Genomic DNA, 26,517 nt, shown 5'->3' on the forward strand with positions numbered 1-26,517 from the left:
GTGATCGGAGGGTTCACTAGTCTGTGGATTTCACATATTTTGTGTAATTTTGTGAGTTCATGTACATTGTACATAACTTTTGAAGAATCTAACTCAAGAGAGACAATATAATGCGATGATTGATTGTGATAACTTTATCATATTTCACTAAAAAGAACTGTATTTGTGTATAATAACATTGTCAATTAATGTTTCATTGAAGTGTTGCAAGTGACAAGTGATTGGTTTGGAACGCTTTCACGACAGTATTTCGTTGCAAAGAGATTTTGTTTACTTAAACTTCTTACTATTGCGAGTATATTTGATATGCCACGTTAAAAAAAGTTTCAAAGATGGCTAGTCCTTCGCCCCAGAACAGTCCAATGCCTCCACCCCAGGCCCCTAGTCCTATGGGGCCGCCGACGCAAAGCCCGGCTCCGCCGCATTCACCCCATAGTCCATACAGTCAACAACATGTGAATGGTCCACCACCGTCTCATCCGTCTGGATCAAGCCAACCACCTATTTCAAATCATATGCCAGCATCAGGTCCTCCCCATAACATCGCGCCAAATGGTAACGGTCCGCCTGGGGTTCCACAACATCCAAACATACCGCCGAGCAGTCATCAAATGCCTTCCCATATGGTTGGCCCTCACATGTCAGGACCACCTGGTCACCCTATTAGTGCTACTGGGGCTGGCCCTAATGGACATCCAAATATGCCTGGTCAAGCTCCGCCACATGGATATATGCAGCATCAAATAGGTCATATGCCACCAAATCAGGTAATATATATTTTTTAATATTACACAAAAATATTTGGGCAATAATGAGACTTTGTCCGACCTTTTATACATTTACCAATAAAAATTATCTATAGGTCCAAGTAGGTGATTAGCTTTGTGTTGCTATAAACAATTATTGTTTTCCAAGACATCTATTTCAGCTGCTAGATTAAATTAAAATTGATTGGATAATTATTGACACATCTACATAATAGCATGTTAGTTTTGTTATGCTTATTATATTTCTTTAATTAATTAAGCTTTGGAGGTGATTGGTGTCTTATGTCTAAATATAAAAATAACTCTCTAGTATTATACGGACAAAGCATTTAGTGTATTTTTGTGTCTTTAATTGTAGAGTTTCAACCCAAAAATAAATTTATATTATATAAATTAACACTATCAGTAATCAACATAGTCAAAATCTTTAAGATCATAATATGATCAACTACACATTCCTACATTTCCATTTGCCAAAGCCTATTAAGAAAAGTTTATGTTTCTATCCACAAAACTTCTACAATACTTGTCATTGTTGATGTTTAAGGATAAGCCACTGTACCTTTTTAATCTTAGAAGATTACTTTTCACAAATAAAGTAGTATTAAATGTACTATAAGTAAGAAACTAGCCATTATGTTATTATTTTTTTCCATCCTCTTGTGTTGTTTTGGAAATAAATAAATGTGACAAAACATTCTTTGACTTTTCAAGCTACATACAAATAAAATCAATATGACAAGTCAATCAACAGCAAATAATTATAGAGTGAAAAGCAGTAAGAGTAATTTTAGGAAAATAGTAATTTTAGTTTTTGTATATACAGATATTGTACATTGGTTGTTAAACAGTGGTCCATAAATGTCTTTTGCTATTAACAGAGTTTCATTCAATGTTGTATAGAAATGCTGTGTGAGTTGTAAAATATGATCAGGTTTAGGAAGAACATAGTTTTCATATTTCAGGTATTGTGTAAACACTATAGGAATATTTAGCTTTGTCTTTACCCAATCTGCCATGTTACCACTGAAATTATCTGTAATATTAAATACATTAAAATGTGTTAAAGCAATTCATAATGTGATTTAAATATTGGCAGTTATTCTTACAAATTAACCGATTACTTGTGTCAACATAATAAGTTACATTGTAGATTTTGTTTACTGTTGTTGACGCTGATGTAAGTATATCCAGCTGAAAAATAAAATCAGTATATAAAAAATATACTGTTGTGTCATCTTTGCAACAAAAAGTTTCAACATTGCAATTGCATCAGCAATGTTCAAAATTAAGACCAGTTATTGACACTATACGGTTAACTACAGACAAAATGAAGAACATAGAAATTATTCTCTTAGTTAGAAAAAAACTATTGTTTTCACTAACAACAATATCATGATTACTGGTTGGTTTCCTGTGTGCATAAGGAATTGTTATAAATTTACTGAAGCCTTTTAAATTGATAAATGCAATCATGTTTATAGCAAGTCCATTTAAAACGTAAGACAAGGTATGTGTCTCCTCTTCAGACAATGGTTCATACCCTGTGTAAATATTTTTACATTCTTCTTCCATCACTGCAATAAATATTAAAGATTACAGTTGATGAAACCTCGCTTACAAACACAATCAACTTATTTAGGCATGAATGTTATAGGAATAATATTTATTTAAAAATATTCTTAAAAATAAGTAAGTTATATATTTACATCTTGAAACTTTTTGTTGAAACCAATTCCTGTCAATATTTACTCCAACAGAAAGGGAACCGTTTAAACAGGAAATTGGGGGAAAGAATTCTTTTCTGTTTTTGGACCAAAATCTATCCTGGAACACATATTATATTGAAGTATGATCATTTTTTAAAGTTAATGTTAAGATGTCAGGGCAATTTAATATATTATATTGCTACATTATAATACACAACTAGCATAATTTTGAATATTTATAATTGTTTTGATTGACAATTATGCTTTAAGTATATAATGAAGTTGAAGTACATACATATATTTTGCTATACACAAAGCCATCTGGATTAATAATTGGGGCTAAATAGAAATCAAAATATTTCAATAAGCTGTTATCCATATCATTATCTTTAAGTAATTTTATAAGAAAGTTTAGAATCACTGATGATGAAACCCAATCTTTCCCATCCTCACTGCCTACAATAAACACAATTGGCTTTTTACTTCCATTTGATATTTGAAGAAGAAATATATCTCTCCGTTCATATGTCTTTGCAATCACAATTTTCTGTACATTTATATTTTTCTTTACTTGAGCATCCACCCATTGTGTTATGCCATCCCACTCAAGGAATGAATTAGAGATATCAATCTCTTGAGTGATATTTAATTTTTGTGTAGTATCCCTGAAAAGAAAAGGATATTTTTACATTTCAATAACTATGCTGTCAAACAATATATAACTAACAATCTAGCTTCTGAAGAAGACTGTTAGGGTAGTAGAAATTTTATATATTTCACTCATAAATATTTTGTAGAATTAGAAGGGTTGAGCATTTTGTGTTAATAATTTAGGATACATAAAAAGTATAATAAACATACATAAGATTTCCTGTAAAATAAAGATATTGAATGTTATAAGTTTGAAGTTTTGTTTCAAATATATGAGCATACTGCTCTTGCACTGCCACATCAATTGGTATTGCTGCTTCATTTGAAATCCCATTCAAAAAGTTTATTGTCTTTTCTTTAGTGTAAATAGCATACAATACCCTTCTTTCACGCTGGTTAAAAGCTGTAATCTTATAGAATCTATATTTCGAACAATTAACAGTCAGAAATGTATGTAGTGCAAAAAGGAACCAAATAAAATTTGTTTGTATCATAATGTATATTTGTTAACACACAAGATGGTCATGATATACTTGATTTGTCAATTAAGTTATTTTTTTTATTAACAAGGGGCAAAAGGGGGCAGGCTCACCTGATGTTAATCCTCACCGCCGCCCATAGACACTCACATTGTCAGAGAGCTCGCAAGTGCGTTGCCAGCTATTTAAGTATTAGTTTCGTATAGTAGATAGTTTCGTATTTTGCCTCGACGTCCGGTGATGAAACTCAGCTGCAGGTATCCGAACAACTCCTCTGAACACTCTCCGTGGTAAATGTACGGTAACGGTAGAAGATGCAGAGAGATCCTACATCTCTACGGAACGCTAAGGCATCAAGCAGCTCGGAAAGTGACTGGTCGTCGACGATTCGCATGCTTAACGTTGAATACAGTCAAATAGAAGGAGCTGGTCCTCGGGAGCTCTCACCCAGAGGTTAGAACAGTACTCAATGTGGAGCCGAATTCGTAGTTTATGAAGTAGCAAGCGGTGTCCCGGAGTGAAGTGAGCTCACCAACTTAGACCTTTATTTAGCTTTCCCTTTCAAATGACCGCGAAACTGAACGTCATTCGATATGTCAACGCCCAGTATTCCGATGCTAGCTGAGGCCTTCACTTCAAGCCTTAAATGGAACGCCTCAGAGCGAGGTAACGCTTCAGAGCGAGGTAACGCCTCAGAGCGAGGTAACGCCGCATGAGTCATGTTTTTTCGACTCCATCCAATTATAAGACGTTGTCACGTCAAAATACCTGCCCGGGCTGTATAAATAGTAGACCCAGTTCTGTCGTCTGCATAGTAATGAATGTTGCTAAGTTGCAACATATCATTAATATGCATAAGAAACAGGATCGAGGATAGGACATTGCCTGGTAGGACCCCAGCGTGCACGAGTTTGAAGTCGGAACATGCTCCGTCAATGACGACCTTTCTGCTCCGATCAGGAAAATCTGAAAACCTAATTGCATAATTTATCGGCGAGCTTCGAAAGTAGCGCTCTGAATCACACCCGATCGAAGCCACTCGCTATGTCCAAACTTACCGCCAGCGCCTCCCCTGTTGGACTCAATTGCCTCTGCCCATCTAGATGTGTAAAGTAAACAAGAACTCATCACCAATTGAAAATCACGACGAAAGCCGTAGTGACGATCGCTAATCAGCTGTTGGCCTTCTAGATATCTCAGGAGCAGGCCGTTAATAATGGATTCCTTTTTCTGGAGAACAAGGTTTTGGCTATTGGGCGATAGTTGGACGGAGCGATCGGTGTGTGTACCTATAGAAGCGTTCTTCGAGCACTTATGAGCGCGTTATGACCGGACCCAACTCAGGAGTACAATTACGAAGCACAATTGGGAGAATGCCATCAGACCCGCTCGACTTTGATTTGCCTAACACATTCTTAATATTGTTGTAGAAATCTACTTTATTTAAACATTTGACTACTGACATCTTACAACTATATGATAGTTAGTATAGTATGATATGAATGAATTATATACATATATTAAGGCTTAATTAAAAGGTTGTAATGCAAGCACACAAAATAAGAATATCTTATATTGTTATATGTTTTGATACATTAGGATTAAATGCTATTTAACTCCAGGCTCCATTGGGTATGCCCGGAGGTCCGCCACCCCCAGGTCAACCACAAGGACCCCCTCCGCCCGGAATGGCTATGCCTCGAGGAGGCCCACCACCACACAATCATCCTCAAAGCATGCCACCAATGCCTCCACATCACAACATGATGGGAGGATATCATCCAGCACCATCTCCAGGGGCTTCTACACCGCCCGCATCTGCTGCCGCAGCGCCTCCGGGCCAACAGCAGCCACCTCCATCGCAAACTCCTCCACATGGCTCAATACCACCGACGTCAGCAGCAAATGGTGCACCATCTTCGTCGCCAATGCAAGGATCTCTAGCGTCTGGACCAGATAATTTGAACGCGCTGCAGCGGACAATTGATTCGATGGAAGAGAAAGGCATGCAAGATGATCCCAGATATTCGCAGTTGTTAGCGATTCGAGCAAGAAACAGTCCACACTTTTCAAATGCTCAATTGAATCAGTTGAAGTGAGTATTAATTTTAAATATTTAATCTTTTTTTATGACGATAAAGTTTTGTCTATTACAAGCAACCTTACAATATTTACAGAGCCCAGATCGCAGCTTACCGTAATCTAGCCCGCAATCAGCCAATAACGCAACAGATAGCGTTAATGGCCACTGGAAAACGTAGTGGGGATTCGCCTTCGGAATGTCCTACTCCCCCTGCCCAGCCACCATCCCCCTACGGTGGTAACTCGGGCTCTGGCCCAGCGGGGACTGCAGGCGCTGGGTATGCGGGAGCTGCGGATTCAGCGCGCGGTGGAGGCGGTGCTCCGCCAACGCCTCTTCCTATGACAGGTCAAATGGCCCCGCCCACGCAACCGACGCCGCCACTTGTTAATCCCGTAAGTATATTTAAACCCTGTATTAACAGTATTCAGCCTTTTGTGCCTTCTAAATCAAAAGATTTATTGTTTCTAGATTGAAGGTTCAGTTTGTTTCCAATTCAGCATTAAATGAGAACATTTTATTAGTCTTAAATTTTACGTTTCAGCCTGTCGGTGGTGCCCCACCAGCGAGGGGTGCGGCTCCCGTTCGCCCGGCTGCCCCCGGAGCTCCAGGTTCACAGCCAGCGCAAGCGGGGGCACCCACCCCTGGGGCGAAACAAAACCGGATTACAAGTATCCCTAAACCGGCGGGTATAGACCCACTCACGGTGCTGAATGAGAGAGAGAATAGGTATGCACAGTTTTCCTAAGCTTAGATCACTTCAGGGCGGGGCATCTCTGTAAAACCGTTATTTATTTCCAATGTTTAACTCAATAGTTGTTAAGGCGATCAGTAATATAGCGATTTCTTCGGAAACCTAATTTTTATATAGTTTTTTATTATTTTGCTTACGACGAAAAGTTATGACTGTACCATATTATCAAAGCCTGAACAGTTAAAGTTATGGAGGAAGCTTGTTGTACTATTGTCATACTTATATAAACTAACGATTTAAATTTTTTTAAAGTATTTTTCGAAGTCTAATGAAACACATAAATTTCGGTCTATTTAAAGAAGGTGATCAGCCACCTGTACCTACCCACCCTAAACAACTATTGTTCCGTTGTGAATAGCATCCTGGATCTCGGGCCTATAGCGTTATTTATTTAGAATTATGTTTGAGTGAACTCGTTACTATGCTTATATGTGCACGCGAATAGGAACAGTTTCATAATTTTAAATTCAATTAATCGTAATATTCTAACAAATATTTTTTCCTTAGAATCGCATCGCGTATATCTCACCGTATGGAAATGTTATCAAACCTGCCGGCGAACATTCCCGAGGACTTGAGACTGCAAGCGCAGATTGAACTCAGAGCACTACGACTTCTTAATTTCCAAAAACAATTACGATCTGAGGTGAGGATTAGTCATTAAATACTTGTTTTGTTATATTTTTTTCCATCCCAACCATCATTATATTAAAACAGAACAAGATAGAAGTAGTAAGTCTAAAAGCGCCAGTCTAGCAACTTTAAAAACAAATTATACCATATTTTTCAATAGGTAAAATAATAAATCTTTTCTGAATATATCTCACATGTAACATTTCGATTATAAATGAAACATTCAATTCATTTTTTTTTATAGATATTAGGCCAAGTTCGTCGCGATACTACTCTAGAGACTGCAGTAAATATAAAAGCGTACAAACGAACGAAACGCCAAGGTCTTCGCGAAGCTCGGGCTACGGAGAAATTGGAGAAACAGCAGAAACTCGAAGCGGAAAGGAAACGTCGGCAAAAGCACCAGGAGTTCTTGCAAACTGTGCTGCAACATGGTAAATTTAATAAAGAAGTTTTTCTTTGATTTTTGTTGGTACTGATTTTTTAAGGGGCCTCATAGCCTAGCGGTCTTATTAAGTGGCAGCTAGGTGAGGGGTACCGGGTTCGATTCCCGGTTCGAGGGCAAGTTTTAATTTAATTTAAATTTGTTCTCGGCCTTTTGGAGGGTTGTGCGGTACCGGGCGAGTGCCTAAACCGTACGTGGAGGACACGGTCAAATTTCTAAAGACAAGCACGAATTATAAAAAAAAATCCTATACTTGACGCTGGCTAATGCACAAATCGTGCCAGAGCCTTAAAAAAAAAGAAGTTTTTCTTTGATTTTTTTATTAAGTGCGAGTAAATTCTGAAAACTCCAAAAAAGTCCCGTCTAATGTGGTCACATTCGGCGTCTATTATATTGAACCCAAGACCTGCAGATTCAATGCTTTAAGCGATTGCTACCTATTTGAGGGTACAGCCAAAAAATCTTAATATTTTGCCACTATTTATGAGGTAATTTTTAAATCGGGTATATAATTACCTGATCTATAAAATGAAAAAATAGTCATGTTAACCAACACAGTTTAATTAGTCTACCTATAATATGAACATGTATATGTACAACATTGTAATGTTTTTGTATCTTTAGTTATATTCCTAAAGTATTTTAATCGGTAAAATAATTCAAACAGCAAAAGACTTCAAGGAGTATCACCGAAACAACGTCGCGAAACTTTCTCGTATCAACAAGGGTATAATGAACTATCATGCGAACGCTGAGCGTGAACAGAAGAAGGAACAAGAACGGATTGAGAAAGAACGTATGCGACGGTAAGTTAAAAATGCTTATTCGTTTTAAGTACATATACATTGTGTATGTTTTTTTAAATTTAAAAGTATTTTATTGACTTTCATATTGTTTTACTCAAAATTAGTAATGCTTTATATATTTTCAATCCATATCCGACACTTGATTTTCAAACCTAAAAGCCTGGAAAGTTAGAACTCTAGCAATGTAACAATTGATTTTTCTTAAGATTTGAAGAATTGCATGCTCTAGCTGTTTAATTTAAAAAAAAGTTGCTTGAACTAAAAAATGTACTAGGTGGTTCACACAGATTTTAATATACTAAAGCGATATTTCCCTTGATATATTATGTAAATACAAGTTGAAAACAATCATCGTCATAATATTAATAGAGTATTTGTAGGATAATACAACCATAAAAACAAGCAATTACAGCAAATTACTTAAAGACAGCTACCTAAGCTGTGCGACGTTGCCACGCCGTGCAAAGTTTTTTAATTTCTTACTAAAAAGAAAAAAAAAAATATTAAAAATGTTACATATAAGCAGCTTAAATAATTCAAGATATCCGATAGTCTGTCTCCGACACATTTTATTTATATATATTTTCTTCTCTTAGTCTTATGGCAGAAGATGAAGAAGGTTACAGAAAGCTTATTGACCAGAAAAAAGATAAGAGATTGGCGTTCCTTCTATCTCAAACTGATGAGTACATTGCTAGCCTCACTGAGATGGTTAAACAGCATAAGCAAGAGCAAAGAAAGAAACAACAAGAAGAAGAACGAAGGAAACGGGTGAGTGTATGTATATCGTGGGGGGTATATGGTTTGTGGCGAATTATGTATTTTAAAAATACTAATTACATATATAATTATAAAAAAACGCAGGAAGCTTTCTTAAAAGCATTGGTAAAAAAAAAGATATTATTATGAATGTATGTATGAGATTTTATTCTATAGCCTAGAACTGTTTCTGAATGGCACCTGCAAATGCTGTCTATGGTATAATTTATAAATATTTTAATACAATTTACAGAAATCGCGAAAGAAGAAGGTTCTAGAGGGAGGTGAGATCGACGCGCTTGATGATAGCTCGCAGACATCTGATTCGCGGGTTGCCGTCATGGATCCCAAGTCGGGAGAGGTACAACAAATACTCAATATTAACTTAATCATGCAAAAAATTTCTTTAATAATAAATATTATTATTTTGATTTAAGGCCTTGTAAGAATATTTTCATTCTTTTTTAATGCTTACAGATTAAACCAAGGCGATAGTGTCGCAAATACAAATAATATTAAAATATAAAATTAATTCGTTATAGACTTTGAGGGGCGAAGAAGCTCCATTACTATCGCAGCTGAAGGATTGGATGGAATCTCATCCAGGATGGGAAGTGATGTCTGATTCAGACGATTCTGGAGATGATAGTCAGGATGATGGTAAGACTAATATTGGCTAAATAATTAATAAAATATTTTTAAGTAGCCGTGAAAAAAAAAACAGTGAATCAAAAATTGTGTTTGTAGGGAATATTATTGAAACATATTCTGAATTGGCATTATTTTAAAAATTGTGTTTTCATTATTATTTTTGAAATCAAAAGCACTTTGTCATGCATGCAAAATATAATAATTTTATCTTTTTTATTAGAACATGGTAGGAGGAGAGGGCACAGAGACGAGAGGACTGACAAAGAGAAGAGTGATGAGGATAAAGCCCGAGAGATGATCAAGAAGGCCAAAGTGGAGGATGACGAATACAAGACAGAAGAACAGACGTATTACAGGTATATATATATCTTATAAGAAATTAATCAGATCAGAATTGTTGTTTAAATTATAATCTACTTGTACAGCTAGCATGTATGTGTATAAATCTCAGGAATATCTTTATAGTATAAGTAGTGTATGTATGCAAGCTGCACTATATAACGTAATATAAACATGTAATAAATAAAACCCAACATGCCCTTTTCAAGCTTGACTTTTTTATTTTTATTCGCTTTTTTTTATTGTAGCATTGCCCACACTGTGCACGAGTCTGTCACAGAGCAAGCCAGCATATTGGTGAATGGAAATCTTAAGGAGTATCAAATTAAGGTTAGTTTTATATTGGTGTTTCTACGCCACATTTTTAATGAATTATATATTATAAAGGTTTGTTGTATATAAAAATGAGTTGTTAATATTCGACAGATAATAGTCAAACAAACAAAATTATCTTTCATCATTATTTTAGTTAGTTAGATCTATGTAATTAATCTACTTATGTAAATGATTCTCGACTAATTATCTGTTCACACTAATTTAAATTTCATTCAATACGTTTGATTTATAACCAGGGTCTCGAATGGCTGGTGTCACTATTCAATAACAACTTGAATGGAATTTTGGCCGATGAGATGGGTCTCGGGAAAACCATTCAAACTATAGCATTGGTCACATACCTCATGGAGAAGAAGAAAGTCAACGGGCCATTCCTTATCATTGTGCCCCTCAGGTAAGGAAAAAAAACATCAGTATATTAATGCAGTATAATACATACTTTCCACTTATTTATTAAAAACAAACATACCAGTGTTTTATGATCATTTGTAAATCTAATAGGCAAGAAGGTGTCCTGTGTCTGACACACGCCATACACTTTTTGGAGTTAACTAACTTCACCGTTCGAGCGTATTTTAAATGCACACATAGTTAAGTCGGGGATTGAACCTACGATCTCAAGGATGAGAGTTGCCCGCTGAAGATGAGGCCAACAATGCCTTATGTATAAAATATTAAATCTTTCATGATTTATACTATTATTTACGATTCGTCGCAATTGCTTTTTGTATTTTGAATTTAGAATTCACGGGGCATTTTATGAAAAAACATGATAAAGTACAAAAACTATTTGTGACTTTCACTACCATTTTGTACTATATGTCACATTTGTATGACAAAATAATTAATATAACACTTTTAGCCATTTTAATTCATCCTTTTGTACACAATATATGCTATTTTTATGATTTTATAGTACACTATCGAACTGGGTGCTAGAATTTGAAAAATGGGCGCCGACAGTACTGGTGGTGTCATACAAGGGTTCGCCGCAATCCCGTCGTCTCGTACAGACACAGATGCGTTCGACCAAGTTCAACGTACTGCTCACTACGTACGAATACGTTATTAAGGACAAGGGTGTACTCGCTAAGGTATGTATTAATTCATCAGATTTATCGAAAATTAATCAACAAAGCTTTTTATAAATTTGAGGACTACTTAATGATCCTAATCCTTGGGATTGATTTGCTCCAGTTCAAACAATTTGTATGACTCAAAACTTGGCGATTAAAAAGAGTGGCGGAAAGTTTCTTGCCAGTTCTTCTTACCCGCTCTACGCCCTTGACTTGCGAACTGGTAGTAAATGTAAATTTACGATTAATTTAACTTGACGATTCAAAGTGTACTTGTTAACTACATGAATAAAGATATTTTGAGTTTGAGTTTATTCTTGAATAGTGATTTTGAAAATGAAAATGTTTTTTTCAGACTAGTGTTAGTAATTACATAAATCAATTCTTATTTGAACGCTATTGCGTATAGTATGTTATTATCACCTGATGTCTTTTGTTGCACCAGTAATTATGTTATACTTTTTTACTTATTTCATTCATATCTTGCGATATTGCAGCATCTTTGTGATAAAGCACGTACAAGCAATCCCAATTTGTAAACAAAAGAACGGATTTCTTGGAAAGTTCGTTACATTTTATTATTTAGTTGTCGTTATTGAGGATGTGTGTATTCCAGAGTGTATCATTTTATAGAAGACAGGCTTAACCAACCAAAGCCGAGTGACTTCGACGCTTTAGAGGATTTGTCGTTAAATAGAGACACGTTACATGGAGTTTACACTGCATAATTATGTATTAAACACTATATTTATTGTTTTTTATCTAGAAGAGTAATTCCCAAATTGGACTACTACTATTTCTACTAAAGTTAACATTTTTACCACATAACAATGACACTGTCGATAAAAACTTTAAATATGTCTAACAAATAAAAATTTAAAAGCTTTAAGCAAAGAGTGTTGTACCCGGCCAATGTTTCGGGCCGTTATACTGTTTACGAAGATTAAATTCTACTTTTATACCCTCAGGTACAATGGAAGTACATGATAATTGACGAAGGTCATCGTATGAAGAACCACCACTGCAAATTGACCCAAGTGCTTAACACCCACTACGTGGCGCCTCATCGGTTGTTGCTAACAGGAACGCCATTGCAAAATAAGTTGCCGGAACTTTGGGCGCTCTTGAACTTCCTCTTGCCCTCAATCTTTAAGAGTTGCTCGACTTTTGAGCAATGGTTCAACGCCCCGTTCGCTACTACTGGGGAAAAGGTAATGTCAAATTCAAATCATTTATTTCAATTAGACCACCTAAAATGGCACTTTTGAACGTCACACAAAATACAAAGAAGATTCTAGTTGCCCCTTCCAAAAGGTAGTTTCGTGTGGAGAAGAATGGACATGAAACTCCACACTTTCTCTTAAAATAGGTTTACTATATTTTGTTTACATTAGTTAAATAATTATATGTGAAGACAGTGTACTCTTAGAATAAAACTACTAAAAAAGTTACAATACATGTTCCTCACATATTTACAAATATCGAAACCGTAGAATATTGTACATTAAAGAGTAAAAAAATAATATACATAGGTACATTCTTATATTTATAAACAAGCTCATTCACAAAAGTCTTTCCACTCATTTTGATAATTTTAATGTGGGATACATGTGACCATTGCAAAAAATCATACAATTCAATGTTTTTTTTGCTAAATTCGAATACAGCACATGGGAATTGTGGCGTATGAATGTGTCATTTATAGAATTCCCTTTTAAATTGGTCTCATTGGTCTAGTGGTTAGTACCCCTGACTGCGAATCCATGGGTCCCGGGTTCGATCTCCCTGCTGAGACAAACATCGATGTAGCATGCATTTGGTGTTGTGCTTAGGTCTTGGGTGTTTAAATATGTATTTATATGTCTATCTATCTATAATATGTATGAATAGCCGTTGCCTAGTACCCATAACACAAGCTTCACCAGCTTAGCATGGCACTAGGTCAATTGGTGACATGAGCACAGTCGATATCTATGAAATTTTGTAATAATTATTTTTTTGAGTTTAAAATAACTTAAATCATACTTATTTAATTATGCATACCAATTAAAAATTTCAGGTTGAACTGAACGAAGAAGAAACCATTCTTATTATCCGTCGTTTGCATAAAGTGTTACGTCCATTCTTGTTACGGCGTCTCAAGAAGGAAGTGGAGAGCCAATTGCCTGATAAGGTGGAATATATCGTTAAATGTGATATGAGTGGTCTGCAACGTGTGTTGTACAAGTAAGTCGAATTTATTTTGTAGATTATAATGTACTAGTGGACCCGACAGACGTTGTCCTGCATGATATTTCAAGCAATTAGTAAAGCAAAGTATGAAAGTACCGACTGCAGCGCCATCTGGCGGGCTGATTTGTAAATCTAAACCATTCCCAGATCCCCTTGAACACACACAAAAAATTTCATCAAAATCGGTCCAGTCGTTTGAGAGAAGTTCAGTGACATACACACTCACAGAAGAATTATATATATAAAGATATGCTCTGTACGGTAGTAAATTTGCAAAAAATACTTTTTGACCTAGTTTTTGATTTTCCTATCTGCCTGCGTTTTGACTTATAGTATCGAAAAATAGTGCTGAATTTACATATGATATAACATCCGTTTGCTTTGCTTATTAACAGTTTGGACAATTTGAAAAATTTATTTCATTTTCTGTAAATTGACAATCGAAACCTTTTAGATTTTTCGTTTCGTGTCTTCGAAAACACAGACTTTGGTATAGTCAATTCAAATGCGTGACTCGAAAATAGAAGTGGCATCCACGAAAGCGAGCTTTTACCCTTTGATACAATTATTGAAGTGAAACTTCTTTATCGACGTATGGGAGAAATTTTGTAGCACATCGTCACTTTTTCGGTTACGCGCCATGTTGATTTTTGAAGTCAAACTTCTTTATCGGCGTTGGAAAAAAATTTACCGTCACATTTTTCGGTTACGCGCCATCATTTTCTTGTCCCTACCACGGTTGATCCGAAGAGATTCGAAGCCATTAATAATAACAATATATAATAACGATAACAATGAGAGTAATAATTCTATTACAATTAATGAAATTCTGTAATAATCTTAGTAGTAATAAGGTAAAATGAAATAATTGTATTTGTATTGTTATTGTTAAACATTATATAATTTAACTCTATTTAACCAATTTCTGTAAAGTTGCATATATAGTAGATCATTTTTCGAAATATAAGGTCATTAAGAAGTTTCACTTCTTACATGTGTACACCTAGTACACGCACACATTTTATATTTAAGCCACTGACTTAAGTGAATTTTTAATTTTTAGGCACATGCAGTCGAAGGGTGTTCTTTTAACCGACGGTTCTGAAAAGGGTAACAAGGGCAAAGGCGGTGCTAAGGCACTAATGAACACAATCGTACAATTACGTAAACTGTGTAACCATCCCTTCATGTTCCCGCATATCGAGGAAAAGTTTTGTGACCACGTAGGAGGCGGTGGTGGGATTGTTTCTGGGTAAGTTATTTGTCTGAAGGCAATACAGAGTTGTATGTTTGAGTTTCGGCTTTGCTGCTATAAAATGTTGTATGTCCGCAATTAATATTTGCTCTTACGTTGACAACATCGTGAGACTGAAATCATCACTTGTCTATAATAACCAAGATTTTTTGCGCCACTCATTTACCCAGACTTTAGCAACCTGATAGCGTTAAACCTATTTAACATCTTAAAAAAGCAAATCATAAATATCAGGTAGCAATCAATTTAAGCGCTGAAATCGAGATTATAAAATCGATTAATTTTCAGCTTCGTTAGCAAATCATCAAACTAATTTCAGTGTTTAGATAAAAAGGAAAGGGAAATTGAAATGTACTGCAATTTCAAGTTCTCTTCTTTAAATATTGACTGTACAATAATGGAAAACAATTTGTCGTATATTGGTCTTTAATCTTTTTGTTCTAAAAAAATTTCTTAATTTTAGCATTTTTTTTTATAAAAAAGCAATAGCAGCATTTTTGCTTTATATTGTATGTTATTTACTCGAGTATATACAATTTTCCGAATTAGCAAGCGTTTTCTTATGGCAATTTTACAATATTTGAAAAATTTGGCAGTTAAAATGAATTTAACTTCAATATAACATGTCTACATATAATATGTTTTTTTTTTTTTTAGACCGGATCTATACCGTGTCTCTGGTAAGTTCGAGCTGTTAGACCGTATCTTGCCGAAGTTGAAAGCGTCAGGACACAGAGTACTAGTCTTTTGTCAGATGACACAATGTATGACCATTATTGAGGACTACTTGTCATGGAGAGGATTTCTTTATTTAAGGTAAGTTATAATTTGAGATAGGTTTAAAATGTTATGAATATTTTGATACTATTTATTGCTTAGTTTGTTTTTGAGGAAAATGACTATTTTGATTTAATGAATAGATTAATTAAAATTAAACATTAAAAAGTATTAATGATTTTTTCAATATGATTATTTAAATATCAGCATATATTGGATTTGTATTTTAATGTATGGTATGTTTTTAGACTTGACGGTATGACAAAAGCCGAGGATCGAGGAGAATTATTAAAGAAGTTCAACGATGTGGATTCTGAATATTTTATGTTTTTACTTTCTACGCGTGCTGGTGGTTTGGGACTTAACTTGCAAAGTGCTGACACTGTCATTATATTCGATTCTGACTGGAATCCGCATCAGGTAAACCAAAAATCTTTAAGTTAATAAGTGTGATACATTATTTTAACTTTTTTAAGGTAGGGTCAATAGGGTAGGGTAAATTGTACTTTAAGAAATTAACCATTAGTCGACGATATAGCCAAAGTCTTGTCACTTGTGTTTGATGACAAATCAAAAAATCATATTAAACCAAAGGAATATTGCTTGTTCTTTTTTTCTTACTTTTGAACAATATTGAAAATACACAATCACGAACGTGAGCTAATTGATTATTACTGAAAATACGTGTTTCTATTTTCTGTTGTAAAATTTAATTATTAAAAAATCGATCATAAATATATTCATCATTTCATTTATATACTTCAGGATTTACAAGCTCAAGATCGTGCGCATCGTATCGGTCAACGTAACGAGGTGAGAGTGTTGCGACTGATGACTGTCAACTCTGTGGAGGAGAGAATCTTGGCAGCTGCTAGGTGAGATATAATAATATGTTTGTATATTTAATACTTGGTATGTTAAACACTATAAGTACAATAAATTAAACAAAATAATTATTTATAGAATAGAATTATAAATAAATAATAAAAGCAATAACTTTTTCTACTATAGGCAGTTGAATAAATAAAACAGCACAGTAATGTTGTGAGAGGGCGTGCTTTATTATAGTTAATTATATTCTTATACATTTTTATTAATATATCTTATTTTTTATTTGTTATATTTGCTTTGGCACGTTGAGAAAATATAATAAAGTACTTATTTACATTGCCTCAGTTTTTTTCCGGCAAAAACACCTAAATACTGAGATAACCTTATAAAAGTATAAACAGCTTGCCCCTAGGAGTAGCTTAAACATATATTTTTAATGTAACAGATACAAACTGAATATGGATGAGAAAGTAATTCAAGCCGGTATGTTCGACCAAAAGTCAACTGGTTCTGAGCGGCAGCAATTCTTGCAGAGTATTCTTCATCAGGATGGTGACGATGAGGAGGTTTGTTTAGTTTTAACGTATTTATAGATACTTGGTAATATATGCATCCTTACTTGGGTTAACGGCAGAATATAATAAAGTCTATGAAATGTTCTTTGAAGTATGAATAATATCTTATGAATGGTTAGACAAAAATAAGTATGTATACAAAATAATCACATATTTATATAGCTACTCAATTTAATTCCCAAAGAATTTTGAAAGGGTGACACATCACACAAGGTGTGATTAACCAAATTAATAAAATAAATTAAAGTGAAATACACCATGTATTCCACTGATCATTCATAATTTTTAGACTACATTGGCCAGAAATAATTAAAAAAATAACTATGCAGTCGAATTAGATTCATTCCTATTATATAATATCATAGAGTATGGTTGTAGTATTAAAGGCCCATTTTTTAAGTTGTAATTAATGGGAAAATCCATATCTAAAATGGCTCAAAATAAATTAAGAAATACGAATTAAACGTGATAAAGATATTTGTATATTTTAAGGTTTAAGAATAACTTTATTTCTCATAAAAATTGCATACATAATTCAGTTACTGAGAAACAATATTTAAAACTAAGATTAAAAATTAGAAATTAGAGCGCACAGATGTAGGTACATATATAAAATAACAAAACAGCACCAAAAATGTGGGTAGACATAATAAACTTCATCAGTCAACCAAGCAAAACACAGATGTTCGAAATTGATTTTTTACTAGATGTGGCATTGATGGCATAGTCTGATATATAAAGTTTATATTGATTATTTTATTATTTTTCGTAACACTATTTTATTTTTAGTTTATTGTTATATTTATATATTTAGGGTATATACATGGTTTATAAAAAAAAAATTACAAACTAAAATCACTTATAGGCAGATTTTGGTGAATATCAAAATGCATTCCGCAATCTGTACGTCATTTGATCTATAATTGTTTAGTCAAGCCACACTTCTTATACCTTACTGAAATACCTAATTTTAATTTCTTTATTAATTTATTTAAACGCTAGAAAGTAATGGTTTAATAGAAATATTATTTTTAACCTTAGGAAGAGAATGAACTACCGGACGATGACTTGATAAACGAAATGATCGCTCGCTCTGAAGATGAGTTGGAGATGTTTAGACAAATTGACATAGAACGGAAGAAAGTTGAAACTCAGTCGCGGCTCATCGAAGAGTCCGAACTGCCGGACTGGCTGGTCAAGAATGATGATGAAGTCGTTTGTAATAAGGTAAGGTTTTAAAAATTTCGACATTTCACAATATCGTATTTATCAACCATTGTTATTATTCTATTTCTGTAATGATAGTTTTTGCTACTTGACGCATTACTCGGAGGGCAAAGTTGTTTCTATTCCTCGCAAATCGTTTGCGATATTTAAGAATCAGGTTGATTGCCCCAACCTTTTAATTATATTTAAAAATTATCCCATTTGTCACTCCTTTCAGAAGAACGCGTTTTGGTCATAACTTACCATTATCCAGACTGAGCATTCTAATCAAATCGATTATTATGTTTTTTTTCTCTTCTTGTTTTATGTTTTGCCTATAAGTGCTTGTCACGTTAAATAATGTATTTTATTTTTCTTATGTACCAATGATGGATGAAGACGAAACTCTTGGTAATCCATACTTGCCGAGCGTTGGCAAACTTGTAAATAATATTAAACATATTATGAACAGATGCAGAAATGTGTATACCCCATGACCTGTTGGGTACTTTTAACGTCGTTGCCTGGCAACAGCAAGCAATATTATCTTATACTGTATACGGTGTATTAATTTATACTTTAATTAAATTTTAATGAATTGTACTACAGTAAGATTGAATTTGGTACTAGACTCATATATATTTCACCATTTTTAAGGCTTTTATTCAAAGTACTAATACCTCTCATTGTAATGAACTAAATTTTTAGGGCCAGGGTTGGAATTATTTGGATGAAGACGAAACTCTTGGCCGAGGCTCCCGTCAACGCAAAGAAGTGGATTATTCAGATTCTCTTACTGAAAAGGAGTGGCTGAAAGCAATTGATGAAGAATTCGAAGATGACGAAGAAGAAGATGATGACGATGAAGTTCTTGATAAGAAGAAAAAGAAGGGACGAAAAAGGCGGTATGGTTATTTATTTATACATCAGAATTACACATTGTTGTAGAGGCAGGCGAAATTCGTAATACATACGAATAAAAAAATCTGATATTTTCTTTATATATTAACTTTTAAATTGCCTTATATCACTCAAAAATTCTAAAACTTGTACGGTTTTCATTAATGACAAATATTAAGTTATCTGTTATTTATGTTTTAATGCTTGAAAATAAAATATTAAAATGTAATTTTAGCCGCAATCAAGAAGAATCTGACGAAGAAGAGGCTCCCAGTTCCACAAAGAAAAAGAGTAAAACTGAAATTAATCAACTTAAAAAGAGATTGAAGAATATTATGAAGAAAGTCATCGATCACACAGACGAGTAAGTTACATTTATTTACTATAGTAACTTTAGTTAAGAAATTATAATACTAATATCGCAAAATAAGCAAGGGGAAATGTATTTTTGTTATGTTGACAACATTGTTACGTTATTATAGTTCGACAATAATCTGTATACTTACTAGGAAAAAAAATAAAGTATATAATTTTTGTGAATAAATGAAATAACAATAACAAACCTCCTTTCGCACAGATTACTATTCAAATATTGTTGGAGGTTTATTTAAATTGATATTTATTATAGAGCTGGGCGCGTTTTATCAGAGCCGTTCATGAAACTACCCTCTCGTAGAGAGTTGCCGTACTACTATGAAGTCATTAAGAAACCAATTGATATCAGGAAAATCAACAATAGGATAGAGGATGGAAAGGTAATGCGATACTGATTTTGTATTGATTTCAATAAGCCGTTTGACGCCTCTAAACAATTTAAACAGTATTTAGATTATTTTTTAAACTAAAAATTAAATAAAAACAAAGTGGCCATAATGGCGGATACAACATCGATTTAATTTATGCTAAATTATTGTTAAATAAGTAACCACTTTAATTTATAGTTTACTCTGTGCTCTATAACGACAGGGTTATTGATATTTGACTTATTCCCGTTAAGAGGTAATAGGAGTGACTTTTTCAGTCAATTTTAACCTACGCATTATGCAAAAATAAACCATTTTTGAGTTATCGTTTTTAGATAACTTCAAAATAAGCCAAAATTCAACATCAATAATTTATTTAAAAACCATCTATTCAATTAAATCTCAATTTTTCTTCTTATTTATAAAAAAACGATTAAACGCTGCATCTGGTTATTTATCAATATTAAAACACCAATTATCGTTCCAAATATAAATTCCGCATACTCTGTGGTGAGCGCGCTCGCAACGCGCTGCCAATAGACCAATAATAGACTTTTTCCATTGGAGCTATTTCGTACATACGAAATTGGGTAATATTTTGTTGGATAAAACTTTAGTAGCAAAAATGTCAAGCAACACCGACGATACTGATGGAAATTTAATTCCATCTGACATTAGAAACAGCTACGAAACTGACGAATAGTCTTTTGCCAGAAAATTCAAAAAAAGCTTACGACAAATGTTAGCAAGACTTTATTACTTGGAAACATATAGCCATGAGATTAAATAAAGTAGTAAAATAATCAGTAAGTCAAAACATTTTTTAAAGCAAGCTTTTTTTCCCATTTCATCTTTTAATACCTAATTATATGCAGTTGCATAAACTACTATTATTTCACTATTAGTGGGGAAAAAAGCTTGCTTTGAAAATTGTTTTGACTTGCCGATTATTTTAAAAATATAACCGTTCAAATAAGGTTGTATACTTTCTAAATACCTGTGTATCTCTCTGTAGAGATACTGACAAAGTTGTGAGTTAATTACACATCTACAACCCTCGAATATGTCAGAATTCTATGCATTTAAGACGCTAACTAAATAATAGTGGATCCATTATCCGCTATCTTCCATGGACTGTTTAAACAGAGATAATATAAACAATGTGGTTATCCTAATATATTTAACTTTGTTTTTAATTATTTGTTATATTTAACCCACCAAATCACTGTTGCAGGCCACTAGCAACTTTATTATGCTAAAAGTAATTGTTTTATTTTTGATTGTGTGTTGCATTAGTTTTATATATTTTAACCAAATAAATAATTATTATTAATTTTTCCTTCCGGTCTTCCATTGAAAATGAATGTCTTATTTGTCGTGACACCTGTACTAATTGTTGTCTCGTCATTAAGGAGAGATGCAATTATGTAAAATAGATTAACTTTGTTTTTTAATGCACAGTATTTTTATAACATTTTAACGTTGTTATTGATTACGATGTGCAGATGTTATGATATATAAAGATTAATATTTTATTTCAGTACAATGACATATCAGATCTAGAACGAGATTTCTTTACTCTGTGCGCAAACGCTCAAACATACAACGAAGAAGTATCTCTCATTTACGCGGATTCTGTGCGCCTGCGTAACGTCTTTATAGAAATACGAAGGAGATATGAAAATGCTCAGAATTCGGATGATTCAGATGATAATGAAAAAGGTACATTATCTCGTAATTAATAGTAATCGTATGTATTCAAATTCTGTATTATTTATAGTAAAAATTGTAAAGATATAGGTAGCTAATACTACATTATTAAAAAACAAATACTAAATCTAAGCAAACTTCTTATGCCACTGAACAGATTTTTATGATTTTTTGACAATGATGTCCAAAATATAAAATACAATTTTTTTATTTTATAATTAGGATTTCAGTATATTCGGCGAAGTCGAAGTTATCTTACCACCAACCCATACTATATAATAAATACCTCTTCACTTAGCGTTTATATTGTAAATTTGCAAAAATCTTGGAAATGAAAACTCCACACTACCTATTTACAATGGAGCGACATCTATTCTTAAAAAAATAATTACTAATTCTTACGAAACGTCAAGTTAAAGGTGTTGGCGTTTGATAACACTTTAATTTAGCCGTTACATATAAAATGTTCACACTTTCGTTAAAATAACTTGTTTGTTAACTGTTACTAATAAAGTAAATAAATTTTCTTTATAATTAAACTTTACAGATGAGGAAGACTCGGATGGGGACTCAAACCGTTCAGTGAAGATGAAGATTAAAATCGGTAAAGGAAAAGGCAAGAACACTCCTCGAAAACGTAAACAACGTAAATATATATCTGACGATGAAGATTATGAGATGGATTAATTGTAAGAGTACATTTTATTAATGACCCTATTTTTAATAGCAGGACTATGATTTATTAGTATAAGAACTATGTAGTAATTTAGAATAATTATAAACCTATTTAGTACTAATTTGTGTTTTCAACATAGACTGAGTAGGACATTGATAATAAATTTTCTAGAAATCAGAGACATTTGGGATTTTACTTATATTGACTCTTACTTCCATTTATTATCTGTGGGCTAGTTGCTTAGTCTATGTAGTCACAAGGTTTTTATGAATCTAACAAGTAGATGCCGGCAGTTATTTAGTTATTGGTGGTAGAAAATTGTCGTAAATATCGCACCATTCCTAACTTGTGAATTGGTAAGTGTTTACTATTGAAATTATAATATTTAGTATAAAAGATACATTTCTTAATGCTACTGAATAATCTCTCAGTTGGTTTCACAAGATGCATATTTATCTGTAAGAATACAAACTCTCAAAAAGTAACATTAGGTTAATGTTTTATTTCCTTTGACATTTTTCTATGTAATAATTTATGAAATTCAATATGTTCCACACTGACAACTGTAGTGTAAGCGAATATATTTATAATTGATTATTGACTGTATTTAGACATAATGAAAAATTTTTGGAATCACATTCAAATAAAAAAGTATTACATAAATATTGTTTTATTTTTGAATAGTAAATTTGTATTCATAACCTCATAATAGCATTCCTTTGAAACAATAACATTTATATCAGACAGTTTTAATTGAATTGAAGGAATACTTCAATTTATATTAGACAAGAGCCAAAAAACCGTCTGCTCTGAACAGTAGTACATATTCTGGGCTATTCCTCTATTGATAACATTTCTATTATAATTTTATTTGAATTGAGCTTTTAACTGTCCTTGATTCTTTCCACTTGAAATCTGCCCATTTATACTTTATGTTATGGACAGTCATCATATGTTTGTTAAGGCTTGTGCTATATGTGAACCGTTGTACACATACTGGGCAAGTAAATGGTTTTTCTCTTGTGTGGACTCGTTGATGTCGTTGAACATCTCCACTTGAAAAGAATGCTACGTTACATACTCTACATTTGTAAGATTTGTCACCAGCATGTCTGTAAAAGGAAAAGAAGGTAGTTTGTACTATTTCGTGGTACTTTCAAATGCGCAGAAATTTGAAATAGGCAGAGGCAATTGAGTCCGAGGGGGAGGCGCTAGGGGTAAGTTTGGATATATCGAAACCCGATCAGTACTGGAATAAACTTGTGTCAAAAGTTGAAACTCTGATGGACTCTCGGACTGGGGGACAAAATCTAGTACAATTTCACTTCAAGAAGACACAAGTTTGCGCGTTTCCGCTTAAAACACCCTTTGTCGCTACTCCTCTCTTCGAAGACACTCTCCTTAAAGCTTCAGCCAGCATCAGAATACTTGGCGTTGACATATCGAACGACGTCAGTTCGCAGTCATTTGAAGGGAAAGGCTGAATTAGCATCGGAAGTCGAGACATAATACGAAATTCTACCCGTATCACCTCGACATTCGTCGGTCCACAACTTGTTTTTATTGACCCACCAAAATATGTCCGAACCAATTCGTCTTAGGGTCCTTCATGAAAGAGTGTACCAATTCAAAAAAAGGCCGGCATTGTCAGTGTACGAGCGAGAAGTAAGCGTACGTACATAGAACGTCTGCCGACATAAATTGTATAAAGTGAACTTTGGGAAAACAGAATTCAAACCCAGGACAACTGCGTGCCGCAACAAAGACGGTGAAGTTGTTAATGAGCTCGATGGTATACTCAAAAGATGGGCCGAGCACGTCAGTGAACTGCTAATTGGAACTACGACAAATGCAAACGTTACACCTGACCAAGATGACCTGACACTTGACACTAATCGGAGAGACGACATGGGGTATACAGGCGACCTGGATCTTGTCACACGAAACAAAAACCACTTAGCGGAATGTTTTAAAAGCCTTCGAAAAGCAGTAAATTTTATGGGCCTGTCAGTAAATGTGGAAAAAACATAGTATATGGCGACAACACCATTGGAAGCAAGAAAACGGGTTTAGAAAGAAGAAAAGAGAAGGGGGGGGGAAGATGTAAGCTTTGAACATTATGGTATTAATGGTGAGTAGTGATAATAATCCCAGCCGAAAGATCAGTAGACACATGATAGCAAATCCCTGCTACTATGGCCTTCGTAACAATAGGGGTTTGAAGTTGGACGCGGGGAGCACTGGATAGATTGCGATGGCGAAGTGTACTTGAGGAGGCTAAGGCCCACAAGGTGCTGTATAGCCATTGATGATGATGATTATTGTCAGTGTCCATGGGAGCTGGTATCAACATCAGATGAGCCTCCTGCAGTCTGCCTATATAAAAAAATCAATTTGCTTAACTTGGAACAAGAGAATCTACATAAGTTCACATGCAGAAAAAATATTATTAATATAAATAAGCAATTGTAATTAAGAAAAAGAATTTGACTGTTACTTACCTCTTCAAGTGAACAATAAGATTTTTCTTTGTATGAGTCTTATAACCACATAAATGACATTCAACTTTCTTTTCTAAACTATGCTTCTTCTTATGGTTTAGCAATTCTGAAGATGTCACAAATGTATCTCCACAATCCTCACAATTGTAATTCCTCACATTATAGTGACGGTGCATATGATCTTGTAAGCTTTCTTGTGATTTTAACTTTTTTTGACAAAGATTACATGAAAATGTGGCATTCTCATGTACTTTAGAATGTTTTTTCAGCGTAAAAGCATGTTTGAATTGCTTTCCACATACAGTACACATGTAGTATGTTAAATTACTATGTGTCTTTTTATGGGCTGAAAGACTAGAAGATTGTGTAAATGACTTCCCACATTCACAGTGATATGGTCGCTCTCCATTATGTCTACGCATATGATTTACTAAAGTTTGACTGTGTGGTGTACTATAGGTACACCTTGAGCAGTGATATCTTCGGCTAGCACCAAATCCTGTTATTTTTCCCACATTTCCTTTGTGTGTCTTCATGTGCTGTTTAAATAACATACCATTTTCTAGCACTTTATCACACATCCTACATTGATATTGGCTTAAACCTTTATTAACATTTTCATGGGAATCTAAAATTTTAACATTTTATTTATATGTAATTGTAGTCATTAAATGCCAAGATAATGAAACAAGCTTCATTCAGCAACATACCCAAAATTTCATCTTGATTAACAGGTAGCTCATGATTAAAATTATCATCTTTGTTATCTTTTTCTACACATTTTCTTAAATCATTATCAAAATATATTTCTTGGCAGATAGTTAAAAACCTCTCATTAAAAGTAATACATTTTTGGCGGAACTTGTTAGCCGTCTCCAACTCATCCACACATTCATAACAAATAAGATGTGGCAAATTCTTTTCATTTGATAAAACTATTTGAAAACATTCTAATAAAGTATTGAGTATGTCTTTAGATTTTCCATCTGGATTAAACAAATCCATAGCGTTATTTACGCAATTTAAGCAGATTCTGCAGAGAGAAGAGACGTCGGCCACTTTATTAGTATTCATAACACTCATTGAGAATACATAAAATACTAAAGCTAAATAAAGTTTCGGTATTTCTAAAATAACTAAATAAATTTATATTTTTATCGGTTTGTGTTTTAAATTAAACTCGTGACGGCTTTTAAATTTTGTCTAAAGTAGATGTGTAAATATTAAGTTTTTATATACTCATGTCCTCTACTAAATCTGTGAGAATGTTATTAGGTATATAATTACATATAATATTATAATAAATAATTATTAATTATACAGTAACTTTAACCCACTGCCCACAGATCAAGTGGAGAATGGAGATGTGAATAGAGGTCTCCCGTCTCAGGTCAGCTTTGTCTGTTTACATGTAGCTCTTTGGTATTAACCATAGACAGCGAATGGGGCAATATTACGGACGATTAAAAATATGAACGCCTGGCGCCTGATACTAAGACTGTGCATTACACTTTGGAAGTCTTTCCCTCGATGACGATTGTAATAAGAATGGTTCTAATATCAATGTATAAAACTTCACAAGCCCTCGACTTATTGTGCTAATAACGAAACCAAACTTTTAAACAC

General features: G+C 33.7%; 3 protein-coding genes across 7 annotated transcripts; 1 reads left to right on the forward strand and 2 right to left on the reverse strand.

Moving 5' to 3' along the window:
• Positions 1-23,053, forward strand: LOC125055757 (ATP-dependent helicase brm). Its single transcript, XM_047658321.1, has 27 exons — positions 1-767; positions 5,229-5,701; positions 5,784-6,081; positions 6,231-6,415; positions 6,948-7,086; positions 7,318-7,507; positions 8,186-8,324; positions 8,921-9,095; positions 9,337-9,444; positions 9,626-9,743; positions 9,955-10,090; positions 10,322-10,403; positions 10,646-10,803; positions 11,326-11,503; positions 12,454-12,696; positions 13,545-13,711; positions 14,781-14,969; positions 15,630-15,788; positions 15,998-16,169; positions 16,515-16,624; positions 17,026-17,146; positions 18,197-18,382; positions 19,070-19,266; positions 19,497-19,625; positions 19,890-20,016; positions 21,546-21,726; positions 22,262-23,053. Exons 1-27 carry the CDS (start codon positions 333-335, stop codon positions 22,399-22,401), a joined length of 4,935 nt encoding a protein of 1,644 aa, XP_047514277.1. The 5' UTR covers positions 1-332; the 3' UTR covers positions 22,402-23,053.
• On the reverse strand, positions 1,426-3,696 carry LOC125055758 (zinc carboxypeptidase-like). 4 transcript variants are annotated; one of them, XM_047658322.1, is made up of 6 exons: positions 3,338-3,696; positions 2,772-3,141; positions 2,477-2,594; positions 2,154-2,344; positions 1,877-1,961; positions 1,426-1,803 (listed from the first exon to the last, which is right to left on the reverse strand). In XM_047658322.1, exons 1-6 carry the CDS (start codon positions 3,619-3,621, stop codon positions 1,529-1,531), a joined length of 1,323 nt encoding a protein of 440 aa, XP_047514278.1. In that variant the 5' UTR covers positions 3,622-3,696; the 3' UTR covers positions 1,426-1,528. The 4 variants fall into 4 exon arrangements, 3 of the variants coding, with proteins under 3 accessions (XP_047514278.1, XP_047514280.1, XP_047514279.1); XM_047658324.1 differs by having other exon boundaries at positions 2,171-2,344; positions 3,338-3,695; XR_007117958.1 differs by having other exon boundaries at positions 1,877-2,344.
• LOC125055759 (zinc finger protein 37 homolog) lies at positions 23,045-26,241 on the reverse strand. Of its 2 annotated transcripts, XM_047658325.1 has the most exons (3): positions 25,602-26,241; positions 24,892-25,519; positions 23,045-23,502 (listed from the first exon to the last, which is right to left on the reverse strand). In XM_047658325.1, exons 1-3 carry the CDS (start codon positions 25,972-25,974, stop codon positions 23,250-23,252), a joined length of 1,254 nt encoding a protein of 417 aa, XP_047514281.1. In that variant the 5' UTR covers positions 25,975-26,241; the 3' UTR covers positions 23,045-23,249. The 2 variants fall into 2 exon arrangements, with proteins under 2 accessions (XP_047514281.1, XP_047514282.1); XM_047658326.1 differs by lacking the exon at positions 25,602-26,241 and having other exon boundaries at positions 24,892-25,595.
• Positions 26,242-26,517: the final 276 nt, after the last annotated feature.

Source organism: Pieris napi, chromosome 14 (genome assembly GCF_905475465.1).
Source record: "Pieris napi chromosome 14, ilPieNapi1.2, whole genome shotgun sequence".
Classification (NCBI taxonomy): Eukaryota; Metazoa; Arthropoda; class Insecta; order Lepidoptera; family Pieridae; genus Pieris; species Pieris napi.

Coding starts and splice junctions, on each gene's coding strand:
- LOC125055757 (XM_047658321.1), top strand. CDS start 333: ATGGCTAGTCCTTCGCCCCAGAACAGTCCAATGCCTCCACCCCAGGCC. Junction 768..5,228: donor GTCATATGCCACCAAATCAG/GTAATATATATT, acceptor ATTTAACTCCAG/GCTCCATTGGGTATGCCCGG. Junction 9,096..9,336: donor AAGAAGAACGAAGGAAACGG/GTGAGTGTATGT, acceptor TACAATTTACAG/AAATCGCGAAAGAAGAAGGT.
- LOC125055758 (XM_047658322.1), bottom strand. CDS start 3,621: ATGATACAAACAAATTTTATTTGGTTCCTTTTTGCACTACATACATTT. Junction 1,962..2,153: donor CCAGTAATCATGATATTGTT/GTTAGTGAAAAC, acceptor TTTATTTTTCAG/CTGGATATACTTACATCAGC. Junction 1,804..1,876: donor CACAAGTAATCGGTTAATTT/GTAAGAATAACT, acceptor TTAATATTACAG/ATAATTTCAGTGGTAACATG.
- LOC125055759 (XM_047658325.1), bottom strand. CDS start 25,974: ATGAGTGTTATGAATACTAATAAAGTGGCCGACGTCTCTTCTCTCTGC. Junction 25,520..25,601: donor TAATCAAGATGAAATTTTGG/GTATGTTGCTGA, acceptor TTAAAATTTTAG/ATTCCCATGAAAATGTTAAT. Junction 23,503..24,891: donor CTTATTGTTCACTTGAAGAG/GTAAGTAACAGT, acceptor TTCCTTTTACAG/ACATGCTGGTGACAAATCTT.